Source organism: Pan paniscus, chromosome 19 (assembly GCF_029289425.2).
Source record: "Pan paniscus chromosome 19, NHGRI_mPanPan1-v2.0_pri, whole genome shotgun sequence".
In the NCBI taxonomy this organism is placed as follows: Eukaryota; Metazoa; Chordata; class Mammalia; order Primates; family Hominidae; genus Pan; species Pan paniscus.
In genome coordinates, this window is record NC_073268.2 from 94,030,533 (window position 1) to 94,048,274 (window position 17,742).

Consider the following 17,742-nt stretch of genomic DNA (forward strand, 5'->3'; position numbering starts at 1 on the left):
GGGTACCCTCCAATTCCATTTCAACATTATCTACCTGGAGATAACTCAGATCTCACAGGTTGAAGCTCAGTCTCCAGGACTGTCCCTCCTTGAGACACCAGTTGCAAGTCTGGGCCTCCAGAACTTCTGACCCACTAGCTTCAAGTTGGGATTCCCACCACCCCTCTTTGGGTTCAGTTAATTTGCTAGAGTGGCTCACAGAACTCAGGGAAATAATTACGTTTACCAGGTTATTACAAAGGATATTATGAAGGAAACAGATGAAGAAATGCCTAGAACAAGGTATGGGGGGTGGGTGCTTCCATGCCCTCTCTGTTGCACCGCCCTCCTGGCATCTCCATTTGCTCGGGCATTTGGAAGCTCTCCAAACCCAATCCTTTTGGGTTTGTTTTGTTTTTTGGTTTTTTGGTTTTGGAGGCAGTCTCACTCTATTGTCCAGGCTGGAGTGCAGTGGTGCAGTTATGGCTCACTGCAGCCTCAACCTCCTGGACTCAAGCCATCCTCCCACCTCAGCCTCCTGAGTAGCTGGGACTCCAGGCACGTACCATCATGCTAGGCTAATTTTTAAAAAAAAATTTTGTAGAGGTGGGGGTCCCACTGTGTTGGCCAAACTAGTCCCACCTTGGCCTCCCAAAGTGCTGGGATTACACTTTGGGAGCCACTGCTCCTAGCCCCTTTTGGGTTTTTATGAAAACTTCATTATGAAGGCATCATTGATTAAGCCATTGGCCATTGGTGATCAACTTAACCTTCAGCCCCTCTACCCTCCCTGGAGATTGGAGGGTAGGGCTGAAAGTCCTAACCTTCTAATCCTGCCTTGGTGTTTATGGAGACCAGCCCCCATCCTGAAGCTACCAAAAGGCTGCCAGCTATCAGTCAACTCATTAGCATACAAAAAGACATTACTTTGGAGTTTGGAAGGATTTTAGGAATTATATGCCAGGAAGCAGGATCGAAGACCAAATATATATTTCACAATATTACAAAGATAAATATAGTTTAAATGTCCTCAGGTCTTTGTAATTTATATTAGATTTTAATGAGTCAGAGATAGTAATATCTAGGGTAGTCCTTCTCAATCACATTTGGTGAGAGAATCACATCATAATGTTCAAAGACAGCAAACTTCAACCTGTGGGTCAAATCTGGCCTGCCAACTATTTTAGTAAATAATGTTTTATTGGTGGAACACCGCTATGCCCGTTAGTTTACATATTGTCTATGGCTGGATTCATGCTGCACCGCCAGAATTGAGTAGCTGCTACAGAGACATTGTGGTCCACAAAGCTTACATTTATTGTCTAGCCCTTGATAGAAGAGATTTGACAACCCCTGGGTGTTGTGGACTGAGTGTATGTGTTCCCCAAAGATTTGTATGTTGAAATTCTAACCTCCAGCGTGATGGTGTTAGGAGGTGGGGCCTTTGGGAGGTATTTAGTTCGTGAAGGTGGAACCCTCACAAATGGGATTAGAGACACAGAGTTCTTGCTTCTTTCTGTCTACTCTCTGCCATATGGGGACACAGCAAGAAGAATGCCATCTGCAAGCCAGGAAGAGGGTCTTCGCCAGAACTTGACCATGATGGCACCCTGGTCTTGGAGGGTCTGTAGAACCCAGCCTCTAGAACTGTGAGAAATGTTTGTTGTGTGAGCCACCCGGTCTATGGTATTTTTGTTAGTAGCAGCCAGAACTAAGACATCCGTGCTAAGGCATCTATTATATATTATGAATTAACTTCTTTACATTTAGAATGCCTTGTAAGAACTGGAAAAAAAAAATAGTCACTCAGAATGTTTTCTGCAGGACATAATTCTTTCATAGAACTTGAGTTGATTAACTCTAGAGTAATCACTAAAAGGATAGAAAGAGAATTTATAGCTACCAAACTAATAGAGAAGGAGAAAGGAAATAAAATAATAAAAACCATTTACTGTCCAAAAAAAGACAAAAAAGAAAAAAGGAACATAGAATAGGAGGAACAAGGCCAGGCGCGGTGGCTCATGCCTGTAGTCCCAGCACTATGGGAGGCTGAGACGGGCAGATCACCTGAGGTCAGGAGTCCAAGACCAGCCTGGCCAACATGGTGAAACCCCATCTCTACTAAAAATAAAAAATCAGCCGGGTGTGGTGGCCCATGCCTGTAGTCCCAGCTACTCGGGAGGCTAAGGCAGGAGAATTGTTTAAATCTAGGAGGCAGAGGTTGCAGTGAGCCGAGATTGTGCCACTGCACTCCAGCCTGGGTGACAGAGCAAGATTTCGTGTCAAAAAAAGGAGGGACAAGTTCAAAACAAGTAGTAAGATGGTTAATTTAAGTAGTAACAGACAAAATGGACTTTAAGGCAAGACATCCCTAGAAACAAGGAAAGTTTGTAATGAAAAATGAGTCAATCCACCAAGAAATATGTATGCACCTAATAACAGAGCTTTAAAAGACAAAAGCCAACAGAACCAAAAGGACAAAAAGATAGATTCAGTGTCCCTATTTCTTCTATTATACACAAATTAGGGAGAGCAGGATATTTGTTGAATATGGCATAAATTCACAGACCAACTTTCATCTTATACTTACTGGTAAAACCCTGAAAGCAGTCTCTTACTGTTATACCTTATAACCCACCCCTAGAATTTCTGCTTCCCATTCTAGCAACTGAGTTCTGCTGGGATTTGGAGTTCTTGTTTTCCAATAGGGAATGTTACTACCAGAGGACACAGAAAGGTTCCATTGAATTGAAAGATGAGGCTATAACCCATTTGGGACTGTTGATGCCACTGAACCAACAGGTAGGAAAAGAGGTCACTCTCCTGACTAGAGTGCTTAATTCTGATTACCAAGGCAAAATGGGGTAATGCTATACAATGGGGGCAGGGAGGAGGATGTTTGTAACTCAGGATTCTCTAGAGTGTCTCTTAGTACTTCTTTGCACCATATTAGAGACAAAATGAAAAACTGCAGTACTCAAGAAAAGGCAGGTCTGTTGAGGAGTCACATGTTTCAGGAATGAAGGTTTAGGTCACCCTGTCATGTTGAGAACCCTGACTGGCTGAGGTTCTGATTGAGGTCACAAGACATGTTGGATGCATAGTGAGAGAAGAAAGTTAAGGACACCATCCATGGCTTCATAACCAGGCGCAGAAGCAAGGATTGTAGTAACTTAGCGTATTTTTTCTTGTGTCCGTATGTTTATATGTATTAACTTTGCTTTCCCCCCCCCCTTATTTTATATATAATTACTGGAAGTTAATTAAACAATTTGATCTTTAGAGAACAGAATATTTAGTGGGACTGTTAACTGAATTTTAAGGAGTAATTAATATAGCCAGTGATTAATACAATGTCTGTTCGGACTGCAGCTCCTCATTTTGGGGAGAAGGTGAGAACATGTTCATTTATAGGAAGGTAGCTGCATGTTACCTTCATGTGGAATCAGAGTTGTTTTGATACTTCAAATATAGAGGGTGTGTATGGAAGCCAAGTAGCCAAAGGGGTGGACTGTGCCAATTATTTATTGTTGCTCAGTTCCCAGTTTATGTAAATCCACATCCATTTATGCCCTGCTTTTGATACAGGAGCTGGGCACTGTAGACATTTCCCTTTGGTGAGCTGGCTTCACTTTAGGCTTTGCCAGTGGAAGCACTGGAGACACAATGTAAGGAGGAATAGAGGAGAAAAGGGTCTTCCCAGCCAGGCACGGTGGCTCACGCCTGTAATCCCAGCATTTTGGGAAACCGAGGCAGGAGGATTGCTTGAGCCCAGGAGTTTGAGGCCAGACTGGGCAACATAGCAAGACCTCATCAATACTTAAAAAAAAAGAGAAAAAAAACAGCCACGTGTGGTGGCGCATGCATTAGTGTCAGCTACTCCAGAGGCTGAGGTGGGAGGATCGCTTGATTGAGGCTGCAGTGAGCTGTGATTGCACCACTGCACCCCAGCCTAAATGTCAGAGCTAGATTCTGTCTCAAAAAAAAGAAGTAGGGGGTATCTCTCCACTCCCTCCTTCAGTGCGTGTGCTTTTGGTGCAGCAGTCAGCAGGCTGGCATAGGAGAGCCCTGGCAGTGCTCACCTCAGTGGTGCCTATGAAGCAGCCTCAGCCCACCTGTACCCTCAAGGAAGTTTCTCTGCCTCCCAGTAGGGCCCTCCTGTGGACCACCTCTTCCCTGTTCCCTCTTCTAGGTCTTTCTGCTACTCTCTAGCTGCGTGTTCTGTGGCAGCCATGCCCTCTCCAGTCCTGCGTGGAGGGATCTTCCTCTGAGTTCTTAGCCTCTTTCTTATACACACACACACACACACACACACACACACACACACACACACACACACTTTCAGCTTGGAGCTATTATAGTAAGTATCTACTTTCTGCATTTGCTCTCTCTGGACCCCATAAGGAACTATTTTTACCCCTCTAAAAACATAACCACCTTTTACTAGTTAACACATCTTCATATTAACTCTATCCTGTTCTAGTTATTGGTATGGTTTCTGGCTCCTGACTATTCCCTAAGACTTACTAACAACATTACTATTTAATCTTTAACGTTGCTGTCTAAAGCTATGCCAGTTAAATAAGACAGGTGTATTCATTTTCTGCTTTTGCGTAACAAATTACCACAAACTTAAGAGGTTTAAAGGATGATCAGTGTTACTTCATAAGTCCTTCATAGTTCTTTTGGTTATAGGACTGAGATCCTTGTTTCCTTGCTAGCTGTCAGAGGAGGAGTTCTCAATTCCTAGGCTACCCATGTTCCTTGCCTTGTAGCCTCCATCTTTAAAACAGCAACTGTGAGGCTGGGCGCAGTGGCTCACGCCTGTAATCCCAGCACTTTGGAAGGCCGAGGCGGGCGGATCTTGAGGTCAGGAGATCGAGACCATCTGCCTAACACGATGAAACCCCGTCTCTACTAAAAATACAAAAAAAAAAAAAAAAAATTAGCCAGGTGTGGTGGCGGGCGCCTATAGTCCCAGCTATTCGGGAGGCTGAGGCAGGAGAATGGCGTGAACCCTGGAGGCAGAGGTTGCAGTGAGCCGAGATCGCGCCACTGCACTCCAGCCTGGGCAACAGAGCGAGACTCCGTCTCAAAAAAAAAAAAAAAAAAAAAAACAACCAGCAACTGTGTTGAATCTGTCGCCTACTTTGAACTTCTGACATCCTCTGTCTCTGACCTCTAAACCCAAATTTAAAGGGTTAATCGGGCCCACTTGGATGGATAGTCGCTCTGTCTTAAGGTCAACTGATTTGGGATTTGAATTAATGTCTGCACAGTCCCTGCAAATAGTACCTACGTTCGTGTTTGATTAACTAGGGGAAGGTATGTGTATCCCAGGGGCCAGGAATCTTAGGAGGAATCTTAGAATTCTGACTACCAAAACAGGAAATAGAAATTAAACCATGAAAAATGGTTGTTATTTACAGCTTATATACCCAGAAAACCCAAGATGATAAGCTAAAAAATCATTTGATGCAGTATAGATAAGTCAGTAACTGGACTAGATACTTACCATCAGTAACCATTCAGGCAATCCACAGGATATTTGACCTAATACATAAAAATCAATTTTAAAAAAAATTATAAAATACCTAGACATGAGCTTAACATGTACAGGAAATAAGTATGAAGAAATGGGCTGGGCACAGTGGCTCACACCTGTAATCCCAGCACTTGGAAGGCCGAGGTGGGCGGATCACCCGAGGTCGGGAGTTTGAGACCATCCTGACCAACATGGAGAAACCCCGTCTCTATTAAAAATACAAAATTAGCCGGGCATGGTGGCACATGCCTGTAATCCCAGCCATTTGGGAGGCTGAGGCAGGAGAATCGTTTGAACGCGGGAGACAGGTTGCGGTGAGCCGAGATCGCGCCATTGCACTCCAGCCTGGACAACAAGAGTGAAACTCCATCTCAAAAAAAAAAAAAGAAGAAGAAGAAATGACAATTTCACTGCAAGAGGGAAAAAATGGAGAGATGTTCTCAAATAGGAAAATTAATTCTTACAGAGCTTTCAGTTAATTTGTATGTTTAAAGCAATTCTAATTTTTAAAAAATGTATTTTTCTTTTGGAGCACGACAATATGGTTGTAAATTTTATCTGGAAGGATAAAAGAATAAATACTTTTAAAAAAATAAAGGAACCTAGTGGTAGCAGATAACCAAAATTTTATGAAACTGGAATAATTTAAATAGTGTCATTGTGGCAGAAGCGTGCAGTTATTAATGGAGCAGAATGGTCTTCAGGCCCATCTGTTATACATGAATTTGATGTATGAAGAGCCATTGTCACAAATGAGCAGAGACAGGAAGGATCATTTAGTCCTCGTGCACTAAATGACTCCCAGGCACTGTTAGTTACAGAAAAGAAGGTAGATCCTAGTGTCTACCACATACCAAAATAAACTTTAAATGAAGTATCATCTGTATAATAGAAAAAATTTTAAGAAATCTAGAGAATAAAAAGAGCTAATATGAATAGTTCCTACAAATACAAGTAAAATCTCATGAAAATTTTTGGTAGAATTTGATTAGCGTTTAAAACTTGGTGAATGCCAAAAACAAAAGGCAGACAAAAACTGGGGGAGGTGTTTACAGCAACATGATTAAAGGTTAATGTATTTAACATGTATAAACTTAATAAGTTCCTTATGAAGAAGCCCACTAAGAACTGAAGAGACGGGCCAGGATATATAGACAGGCAATGTACAGAAAATGAAATTCATGTGGGATAACAAATATGGGGAAATATGTTCATTAATAGTCAAAGAATTGTAAATTAAGGCCATTGAAATACTTTATCAGATTAGCAAGGATTAAAAATTATAATACTTAGTGCTTATGAGATTGTTGTGAAATAAGCACACTTGTATTCAGCTAATAAAACTACAGATTATTAAAATGCTTTTGGAAGCAGTTTCATAATGAAACCCTTAATTATACCCTTTTGTTTTAGGAAGTCTGTTTCTGGAAATCTCTCCTAAGACAATCACAAATACAGAACAAACTGGAATAATCACCAATACAGAACAAATATAAACAAAGGGGATTAGTGATAAAAACAGTGTCAAATGGAAACACCTAAATAAGCAACCGGGGAATTAAGTAAATTATGGTCCATCAACAAAATATTTTGTTGTCATTACAAATTGTATTTGTGGAGTTTTTTTGTTGTTTGTTTGTTTTTTGGAGACAGAGTCTCTCTCTGTCGCCCAGGCTGGAGTGCAGTGGCGCGAGCACCATCTCAGCTCACCGCAACCTCTGCCTCCCGGGTTCAAGCGATTCTCCTGCTTCACCCTCCCAAGTAGCTGGGATTACAGGCACACACCACCATGCCTGGCTAATTTTTATATTTTTAGTAGAGACGGGGTTTCACCGTGTTGGTCAGGCTGGTCTCGAACTCCTGACCTCAAGTTATCCGCCCGCCTTGGCCTCTCAAAGTGCTGGGATTATAGATGTGAGCCACCGCGCCCGGCCTGAAGTAAGCATTTTTTAAGAGTGTAAATTAAGATGGTGGTCAACTGTGTACCAGCACTACTGTGCCAATTAGAAATATTTATCAGCTATGGCCAGGCACAGTGGCTCATGCCTGTAATTCCAGCACTTTGGGAGGCCAAGGCAGGAGGATTGCTTTAGGCCAGAAGTTTGAGACCAGCCTGGGCAACAGGGTGAGACTCTGTCTCAAAAAATATGAGACCTTGTCTCTACAAAAAATTAAAAAACTAAAAAACTTAGCTGGGTGTGGTGTAGCCTGTGGTCCCAGCTACTCAGGAGGCTGAGGTGGGAGAGTCACTTGAGCCCAGGAGGTCGAGTGAACTCTGATAGCACCACTGCACTCCAGCCTGGGTGGCAGAGTGAGACGCTATCTCTTTATACACACACAGACACATTTTCCAGCTATTTATTCTTCCATTGCATCTTCTTCCCAGCATCAGAATTTCTTCTCTTCATCTGCCCATCTGTGAATCTGTTCTCACAGAAGATTATTCCTGTACTTTAATGATTCCTCCCGTTAAAAACTCACAGCTTCCATTTTTGCTTTTCTCTTCTTTTATCTGAGCATAGTTAGAGTCCACAAAAGTTTGGTTATAATTAGCATTTTTACCACCAGGGGCTATTATTTGTATTTCAAACAGTTTTTCAAATTTTAAAACTGCTTCAGTGGAATTTGAAACTATGCAGTTGTTTCTTTCGGTGTTGAACATCATTCTTTGGGTGCTGAATGTTTAAATTCTATGTTATGGTACATGTGTCTAGAAATGAAGAACAGTTAGTGGGAAAAATAACATTAATGTTCAAGGAGACTTTGTGTACTTTTACCTGAGAGATGCAAGGGTGTATAGATGTAAAATGTAAGAGCCACATTCTGGATCATCTTCATTTCAAGTAGTTGTGTTTACTGCCGTTTTCTAAAATGTAAGCTCCACGAAAGCAGGGACCTAGAACATCATGTGGCACATATAGTACACTCTTAATAAGTATGTATTGAATGAAAGATTGAATTTTCACCTGGTGGAAGTATCTACAACTAGAAGTCATGAGTATGTAGACCTCAGAGCATCTGAATTTCTTGGAATTTGTGTCACTTAACACAGTGTTACTTTGTTGGCTTAAAGTGGCAGTTCTGAAGAAGGGAGGGACCAGCCCCTTGGCAGACCTTTGGAAGGATGGACTTTTGTTTAGGGATGTCATGTGATTCGAGTTGGGCACAATGGCATTTAGTGGGTAGGAGCCAGAGATCCTAGGTATTCTGTGCCTGGACCTACTTCCATGCAAGTAAGACTGTTAGTACATCTGTTATGACTTCTGAATTTCGCTCTGGATATTATGTGGGTGAAAAATTTACTTAAGCTTAGAACCTATTTTACATGTATAGAATTTTTTGTGCTGTTGTAATATATGCTGAGTTTCTGGAAACTCTGAAAAGCAACTGTCATATACATTCAGGGAAGGTTGTACTTTGTCTGGGACTTGCTCAGTAGTTAATTCATCATTTGGGAAATCTCTTCACCTGCTAATCAGTGCCAGTCATGGAATTTGAGTTGCAATGCCAACTTTATTTTCTTCATAGTACTTAGGAAATTACTTATGAAAAACTGAAATTACTTTGTTTATTTACCTGTGTTTGTATTTGTTTACCCACTAACTGTAAGCTCTTGATAATAGGGATCTTACGTATCTTGTCAGTGGATATCCTTACACCTAAAATCAACTCTGGCACATTGTGTGGCCAGTTATTAATAAATGATGCCCAAATAATGGACAGATGTTTGAATGAGTGAATCATCCCCTTGGGCGTGATCTTTAAATGCTGTTGTTCCTTAAGCCCCCATCTCAGGCCCTCTTTCCTGTTTACTCTCAAACTCCCTTCCTACCTGATCTCAACTATAACCCTCACTTTGATTTATATTTCTGCATTAACATCTCCTGAAATTTTTCTCCAGTCTGGATCTTTCCTGTGAACTCTGGAATTTTACAGTCAGCTCCCTTCCCCAGTTTAATGTTTCAAGCATCTCAAACGCGAGGTGTCCTTCTCCAGTGTTTATCTTAGTGAACGGACCACCATACACTTAGTTACACTGGTGAGAAGCCTACGGATTGTTCTTGACACCTCCCTCTCCCTTATACCCATATCCAATTCATCACCCACTTCTGTTCATTTTGTCTTCTGAATGGTGTTCAAGCCTGCTTTGCATCCCCAGATCTAAACTACCAAGTCTAAACTCTTATATTGACTGCAGTAGCCTACGCATTGGTTTCCACCAGTCCACTCTTACCTTCTTGTAATCTATTCCACATAGGAGCCAGAATGATCTCATCAATAACTGATTGTTACTCCCTTGCTTAAAATTCTTCATTGGCTTCTCATTGCTCTGAAGATAAAGACAAAAAAATTTAACCTAAGTCTTCCCCACCAGACTGGGTGTAGCCATTTCTTTCATTGCTCTGCAGCCTTTAGGCCCCCCATCATCTTGCCGTTTCTCAAACATCCTGTGTGCCTTCCCACTGTAGAACTTTCATGCATGTTGTCCCCTGTTGTGCCACCAGGTCTCCTTCAGAACTTAGCTCACTTTCGCAGGAAATCTTCTGTGACCTCCTGACCAGCCAGAATCCTTCCTCTTAAGTGCTCTCATAGCACCCTGCACTTCTTATTAGCATGCTGTAATTAATGTATTAGGAAGGAAATTGTCTGTCTTTCCCGTAGAATTAGGTTTTTAAAAATTCATTAAGTGTAGGTATGGCCTCAGTATAATGTTTATCTATATTATCACCATAAAGAATGGCCTGCTAGCAACTATGGCAATTTGTCTTCCATTATCTAATTGGTTTTTACTCAGTAATTTCATAGGGTCAATCAGTTTGATTTGTTACTTCAGGGGCATGCTGTATTTCATTTATTCTAAGAAGCACATTTTTCCCATTTTTAACATCTCTGAAATTGACATGCATCTTACAGTCAATGGCATATATATCATGGTATAATTGGCAGCATTTTTGTTTCTTAGTGATGCATAAAATAATGGTGCATCTTATATTCGAAGGTAGATTAGGTATAAAAGTTCGTATTTTATAACAAATTCATTCTGTAAGGGTTACCAGGGATGTATGTTGCTCGTTATTCTGTACAAGTGTTAATAGGATTTTTCTGTAGCTATAGCAGGTAACTGATGATATCTTGATCCCTTGAAGAAATTCTGGCTGAAATCATTTTCATCATATTCCTGTAGAGTCGAATCTCAGGGGCTTGATGTATGTATTGTTTGTTCAAGTCACACACAAACCCAAATTTGTATGTGTATCTGTTTTGTTTTAGAAAAATTATTTTTTATCTATGTGTGGAGGTGGGCAGCCATCCACTGGTTCCAGAGATGGTTAACTGACCCCCTGAATGCGTTCTCCCCCCATCTTCATTTTGAAAGAAGTTTTAGATGGGCACGTTTAGAGACATTTTCCCCAGCCTTCCTTGTGTCTAGATATGGGCAAGTTCTGGTCACTTGAATGTGAACAGAAATAATACGTAAACTTCCAGGGCATGAACCAAAAAGGAAATAATTTGCTCTTCAATTCCTCTTTTCCTTCCTCTAGTGAATAAAACAAACTTTGAACAAGGATGCTTGGCCAGCCTGTCTGGACTGCAGGGGAGAAACATCTTGAGCATGTTGTATTTTGGGGTCTCTTTGTTATAGCAGCTTCGCTTTTACTCTAACTGATATATATATAAGAAATTGTTTTGATTATCCTCTTCAATTTCCAAAAAATGAGGTCAACCTTACTATCAGTTCATTGTAAGTTTGAAGCATACGGCTGTCACTTTTGGACCGCAGTGAAGAATATATGCTCTTTAGGGATACAGCGTGTATGGATGCAGCCTATGCTTGAAACTCAGTCCGACCTCAGTTGAATGACGACAGCTCTGTGGCTCTGTCACTTACTGTCTGTGTCGTACACAGAGGTCCTCTGAGCTTCATCCTCTGATCCTCTCCTTGAAGATGCAGGTGATACCTGTCTCAACAAGATCGATTTGAGGAGCGAATGAAGTCATCTATTTGAACGACCTTCCGAGCCCAGTGCTGAGTAAATGACAGCTCTTGCTACCATTAGTTTTTCCAAAGACTATCACTTCACACTGTCTGCTGCCCTAGTATCTTTGCAGTTGGAACTCGGTATTTATGGAGGATTGTTTGATTTTCTAAGTTTTATCTTAAGATTAAGCAAAACCACTGGAAACGTTCACACTTGGACTGTGTTGCCTTGGCCCCCCAGAGAATTGCTGACTTTTTGCAAATTCCTTGAGTTTTCCCGTCATGCTTTTTGGCTGTCAAGAGGCTGCAGAAGATGATTTAATAAAGCCTACCCTTGCACACACATGCTAGCGCAAAAAAGAAGCTGTCTAGTGCATGACTACGTCGCCTGTGTGAGGTACCCACTAAAATAACTTACTTTTAGACCTGAATGCTAGGGAAACTTTTTCTTCCCTTGTAGAACAAGTGGGTGTTCTTATGGTTCATGAGAATCCGTAAAGGACAGAGAGAGGAATTGAATCAAATAGTAAAATAATGTGGCAAATTTTAGGTTACCTCTGAGTACGTGTTAATCCATTAGTAGATGTGGTTCCATTAAAGTCTTGGAGGAGGTAAACTCTACACTTATTTTATTTATTTATTTATTTTTGAGATGGAGTCTCACTCTATTGCCCAGGCTGGAGTGCAGTGGCACGAACTTGGCTCACTGCAACCTCCGCCTCCTGGGTTCAAGCGATTCTCCTACCTCAGCTTCCTGAGTAGCTGGGATTACACCCGCCATCATGCCCAGCTAATTTTTGTATATTTAGTAGAGACGGGGTTTTACCATGATGGCCAGGCTGGTCTCGAATTCCTGACCTCAGGTGATCCACCCGCCTCTGCCTCCCAAAGTGCTGGGATTATAGGCGTGAGCCACCGCGTGCGGCCCTATCACTTTTTTTTATTTTAAAAGAAACCAGAAAGCCAAAAGGTGGCAATTAGCAGTACATTGACTTTATGAGAGTAATAGGAAATATTTGCTTCTTGAGATTGGTATATAAACATAGTATTAGATTTACAGTTCATACCAATTTTATGCTTTGAATTTTAGTTTTTGATGTAAGACAGTAATTTCCAGGAAGTTGTTTAAGGGACAGAAACAACGAGCTATAACTAATACATACTTGTTAGTATACAAAGTATGGGACTACGCAGCTCACAGTCTCAAATGTGATCTCAGTTTGCTCCAGTAATCAGTATACTGGTTTGTGTTCATTTAATGAACGACTAAAGACTAAACTTAATTAGAACCTTTTTTTTTCTTATGAGGTAGTTCCCTTAGGATCTCTGTCTAAACTTTTGCAGGGTGTGGGCAGCATCTGAACCTGTTGTGTGTTTGAAAACAGGAAATTAAAATGTTTTTCTGTTAATTGATATTTTTCAGGTAAATTTTCTTCATTTTATGAAATTTAAGTTTTTACATTTCACATTTTTAATGTGAAATATTGACAAGCTTCTTGGTACCTGTGGGGGTTTTTTCCTGCAGCAATATAATCAGTCACTTTTTTTTCTACTTTGTTTCATTATAGAAACCATTGGCTGGGCACCGTGTCTCCCGCCTGAAATTCCAGCACTTTAGGAGGCTGAGGTAGGCAGATCACCTGAGGTCAGGCGTTTGAGCCCAACCTGGTCAACATGGTGAAACCCCGTCTCTACTGAAAATACAAAAATTAGCCGGGCATTGTGGTGCATGCCTGTAATCCCAGCTACTCAGGAAGCTGAGGCAGGAGAATCGCTTGAACCCAGGAGGCGAAGGTTGCAGTGAACCGAGATTGTGCCATTGCACTCCAGCCTGGGTGACAGATTGAGACTGTCTCAAAAAAAAAAAAAGAAACTATTTAGGCAGACATTCATGTCCTTTATCAGCTTATTACTCCAGTGTAAACCCCTGAAACTCCTGTTATTCTCACATGCAAGCCCTGGGCTTCACAGATGTTTCTGGATCAAGGGACTGGGTGGATGGTGGTATCATCTCTTTTTATATTTGATTTTTCTCTTGTGCAGATTGTCATCAGACTTTCTGCCCAGGTCTTGTATGCTCACCTGCTCTCCCAAATTAAAATCCACCTTTGAACACAAGTTAGTTTAATGACTCCTGAAACTGAATCCACACAGTTAACAGTCCTTTTAGTTCACAAAATCGCAAAACCTTTGAATAGAAAGCCACCCTGGGGATCATCTGCAGTCAGTTCTCATGTAGTTCTTATATTGATAACTGCCCCAGGCTCCGTTTCATCACTTCAGTGACTGACCAACGCTTATATGGTGCTGGGACTTTGTCCTTTCTTTTTTGTAATTATGAAGGAGAACCTTTTCTAAACTTGCCCAAATATGCCACAAGTTTCAGAACACAGAAATACCATGAAGTTTAAAAACAAAAACAAAAACAAAACAACAGGCAAGTGCCAAATTCAAGCAAAAATAATTATTTCACTCCATCTGTCAGGGTTGATATTTCAGGTCTTTGTGCTATTGGTTAAATACAGCTTGTTGTTTTATACTTTGATGTAATGTTTTCATTTAGGCACATCTGTGAATTTTATTGATTGATTGGTGTGACAGTATTTAAAAGTCTCCAGTTTATTGATAGGATTGAAATAAGCTCTAATTTATGGGCTCCTCTATCAGCCAAGAGAGAGAAACCATACAGTTATGTGAACAGGGAAAGGTGACTGTCAAGAATTGTTAACTGTAACGGGATTAGAATAATGAGGGATTGGCTAGTCAGAATAAAGAAAGCCTTAGAGGATTCAGGAATAGCAGATATAAGGAGGAGACTCCTGCCCCCAGCCTGAGGTGGAACATCCTGTGAGAGATCACAGCCATGGCTCACGGGGTGGCAGAGAAGTCACTATGATGCTGTGTTGACGGAACTTGAAAGCAGTTCGTGGGAAGGCATCTCACCAGAGGCACTGTGTGTGCAGGGGTGGCGACATGGCTGGAGTGTGCCTGCAGGATCCTGCCAGGGAGCCCTCTAGCCAGGAGGCAGAACTCTTCTCCTGCTATGTCTCTAGTGCCCTGTACTGAAAAAGCTGAACATCATGCCAGCTGGCAAAGGAAAAATAGTTAAAGGTCACAGATCCATTTTCACAGAGCAGGCAAAAAGCAGAGTTTGGCACTGAGAGGCAATAAATCCCCACCTCCAAACTCCTTAGTAGTTTTTTGGGAAAAGCATTATGCTTATCAGTGGTTACAGAATACATATTCCTAAGATTTCTTGCAAACAATGAAATCCCAAGCATTATTAATAACCACTCTGTAACACATAGGCCAGGATGTACCAGCAAGGACTACTGTATCTGAGAGACTGATTGGAGATTTTCTTCTGTTACTTTAGCACATTTAAAGTACACACACACACACACACGTGTCATTATATAGTTGACTGAAAGTGGAGTGCTATTAAAATTATACTGTCATTTTCTGACTTAATTTGAGGTGACTTTAAACTCAGAAATCAAGAAAAGGTTTTCAGAACGTGGTACTTAAAACTCCCATACTTCTAGCATGGGCAACACAGCAAGACACTGTCTCCACAAAAAATTTAAAAATTAGCCAGGCATGGTGATATGTGCCTGTAGTCCCAGCTACACAAGATTCTGAGGTGGGGGGGTTGCTTGAGCCCAGGAGTTCGAGGCTGCAGTGAGCTGTGATCACACCACTGCACTTTAACCTGGAAGAAAGAGTGAGACCCTGTCTCAAAAACAAACAACAATCCTCCCATATTTGTAATGGACATGTTAATATAGCAATACTAAAGTAATTTTTATAGTGGTAAAAATGTTTACTGAACCTACTTAGTTAAGACAAATCGTAATCAAATAATGCTGCAGCCAGTCAGTGCTTACTGAGTAAGCCGAGGTTTAAATAAATAGATTGTTGATAAACTACATTATCAAGATTCCTTGGTTACAGACAGTGGGAAGCAACTGTACAAATTTAAGGAGAAAAAAAAGAGGAACATTTGGAAGGAAGTGAGGTAGATGACAAAATTGAAGGACAAGCTGGAAAACTAGGACACAACCCGTGCAGCCTAGAGAATCCAGGTAGCAGGCACTGATGGCAGGTTTTGTAGGGCACAGTCAGTGCGGTGAATCCGCTCCAGCTGTCTGCCACTTCAATTCAGAGTTCCTATTCCAAGATATGTCTTGATTGGCCTACTGTGAGTCTCATGCTCACCCCTTGGTCAGGGGACGGCAAAGCACTGAGATACCAGGCTGCAAAAACAACTTATTCCTGGACTCAGGAGGGCATACCTCACAGACACTTAGTTTTTCTCTCCATTTCTTAGTTCCCTTCTTTGGTGTTGGCTTCATTTTTTGGCTCTCTCTGGTTGAAAGATGGTTGCAGTAACTTCCAGCCCTCTGATTCTGTTTGGTTCACATGCAGGGTCATCCCTGAATCTGAGCACTGTGGCCCAGGGGACGCTGTGCCCTTCGATTAGTCAGACACAAAATGCATCCCTGGAGCCACTGCCCCTAGAAGTCCACAGATTGTGGGTGAGAGGAAAATCAGGATACAGATACCAGTGGGAGGAGGAAAGGAAGCTGAGTGGCAGAGTAACAGACAGTTCATCAACCTTATTTCACAGAGACAGCCAACCAAAATGAGAAGCATTACTTGTTCTGTGATAAAAAGCCAAATGGAAGAAGATAATATAGAAAGACATTGGTGAAGCAAGGAGATGGAATACCTGTGTCAATGGCTAGACAGGAAGCACCATAAGATGTTGAAAAGGTGAGAGGCCAAGAGACGCGTTTCTTAAGAAGCGTGGTCAGTTCAGGCTGCGGTAACTCCATACTGGGCTGCGGGGCTTTGTCTTGTTTTGTTTGAGCCATGATAGTGAGTCTCGAGAATTAAATCCTGGGGCTGAAGTCTGTATTAACTCTAAAATGAAAATAATATCAGGGTTCCTTTGAAATACCTGAGACCAGCTGATTTTGTCATACCTCTCTTAGGATCTCCGTGATTCTTCACCACCCTTCCGAAGTATAGGTCCCTGCTGTCATCTCTTCCTAACTAGTAATCAAATTCCAGTGCTGCTCTGAAGTTTCCTCATCCTTTTCTCCAGATCTTTTCCCCATGCCTTGTGGTGCATGGTCCTCTGGTTAACAAAGACCTTTATCTTTAGCTCTGCACCCTCCTCAATGCCCCCAACACATACTGTCTGCACTTCATTGAAACCACTTCTCATCAGGCCAGGAATCAGGGTGGAGCGGAGGCATGAGGGAAGGATTCAACATTATCCTGAACCCTTTTCACCATAACCATTTATAACGTTGTGTTTTTTTTTTTTTTATTTTTTTGAGATGGAGTCTCGCTCTGTCGCCCAGGCTGGAGTGCAGTGGCGCGATCTCGGCTCACTGCAAGCTCCGCCTCCTGGGTTCACGCCACTCCTGCCTCAGCCTCCCAAGTAGCTGGGACTACAGGCACCTGCCACCGCGCCTGGCTAATTTTTTGTATTTTTAGTAGAGACGGGGTTTCACCATGTTAGCCAGGATGGTCTCGATCTCCTGACCTCGTGACCCGCCCACCTCGGCCTCCCAACGTGCTGGGATTACAGGCGTGAGCCACTGCGCCTGGCCGACAACCATTTATAATTTTTTTAAATTTTGTTTCCTGTCATTCCTTTTATTCACTTTTTTAAAAGTTTATTTGCAGTACCATTCACTCTGTGGTGTGTAGTTACGTGAGTTTTAACAAACACATACAACAATATAACCATCATCACGTGAAGATGCAGAATAATTCTGTCGCCCAACAAAACAACTCCCTTGCACTGCCCCTTTGTGGCCAGACCCTTCCTCCCCCCGACAGTTGCTGGTCTATTTTCAGTTTCTACAATTTTGCCTTTTCAAGACTGTTATATAAATGGACCCTACGCGACATAGTCTTTTGAGTTTGGCTGCTTACATTTAGTATACATTATATCCAAGTATAGTTTTCTTTGAGTTTATCTTGTTTGGTATTCACAGAGCTTTTTGACTTATAAATTTATGTATACCACCAAATATGGGAAGTTTTTCACCACTATTTCTTCAAATATTTTTTTCTTCACTGATCTTCCTTCTCCACCTCTGGGCCTCCAGTGAAATGAATGTTGGGTCTTTTAGTATTATCCTTCAGGTCCCCGAGGTACTGTTCATTTTTTTCAGTCTCTTTGTTTTCCAGATTCAGTAATTTTTCTCTGTTAAGTTCA

At 41.6% G+C, this 17,742-nt stretch overlaps 1 protein-coding gene across 16 annotated transcripts in view; it reads left to right on the top strand.

The window, feature by feature from the left end:
• TNRC6C (trinucleotide repeat containing adaptor 6C) overlaps positions 1-17,742 on the top strand; it is a 150,011-nt gene that overhangs the window by 22,941 nt on the left and 109,328 nt on the right. For 4 of the 16 annotated variants that reach the window (XM_034942982.4, XM_008971549.6, XM_003818280.7 and 1 more), the window contains exon 2: positions 13,073-13,131. The exons of 8 other annotated variants lie outside the window; for them this stretch is intronic. Coding sequence is in view for 3 of the 8 variants with exons in the window: in XM_063599435.1 (XP_063455505.1) it covers positions 16,228-16,280 (53 nt within the window). In the remaining 5 variants the exon portion in view is untranslated. Of the gene's footprint in view, positions 1-8; positions 11,902-13,072; positions 13,132-16,134; positions 16,281-17,742 lie in introns of those variants that run through there. 4 more of the 16 variants (XM_063599435.1, XM_034942980.4, XM_034942979.4 and 1 more) reach the window with 3 other exon arrangements.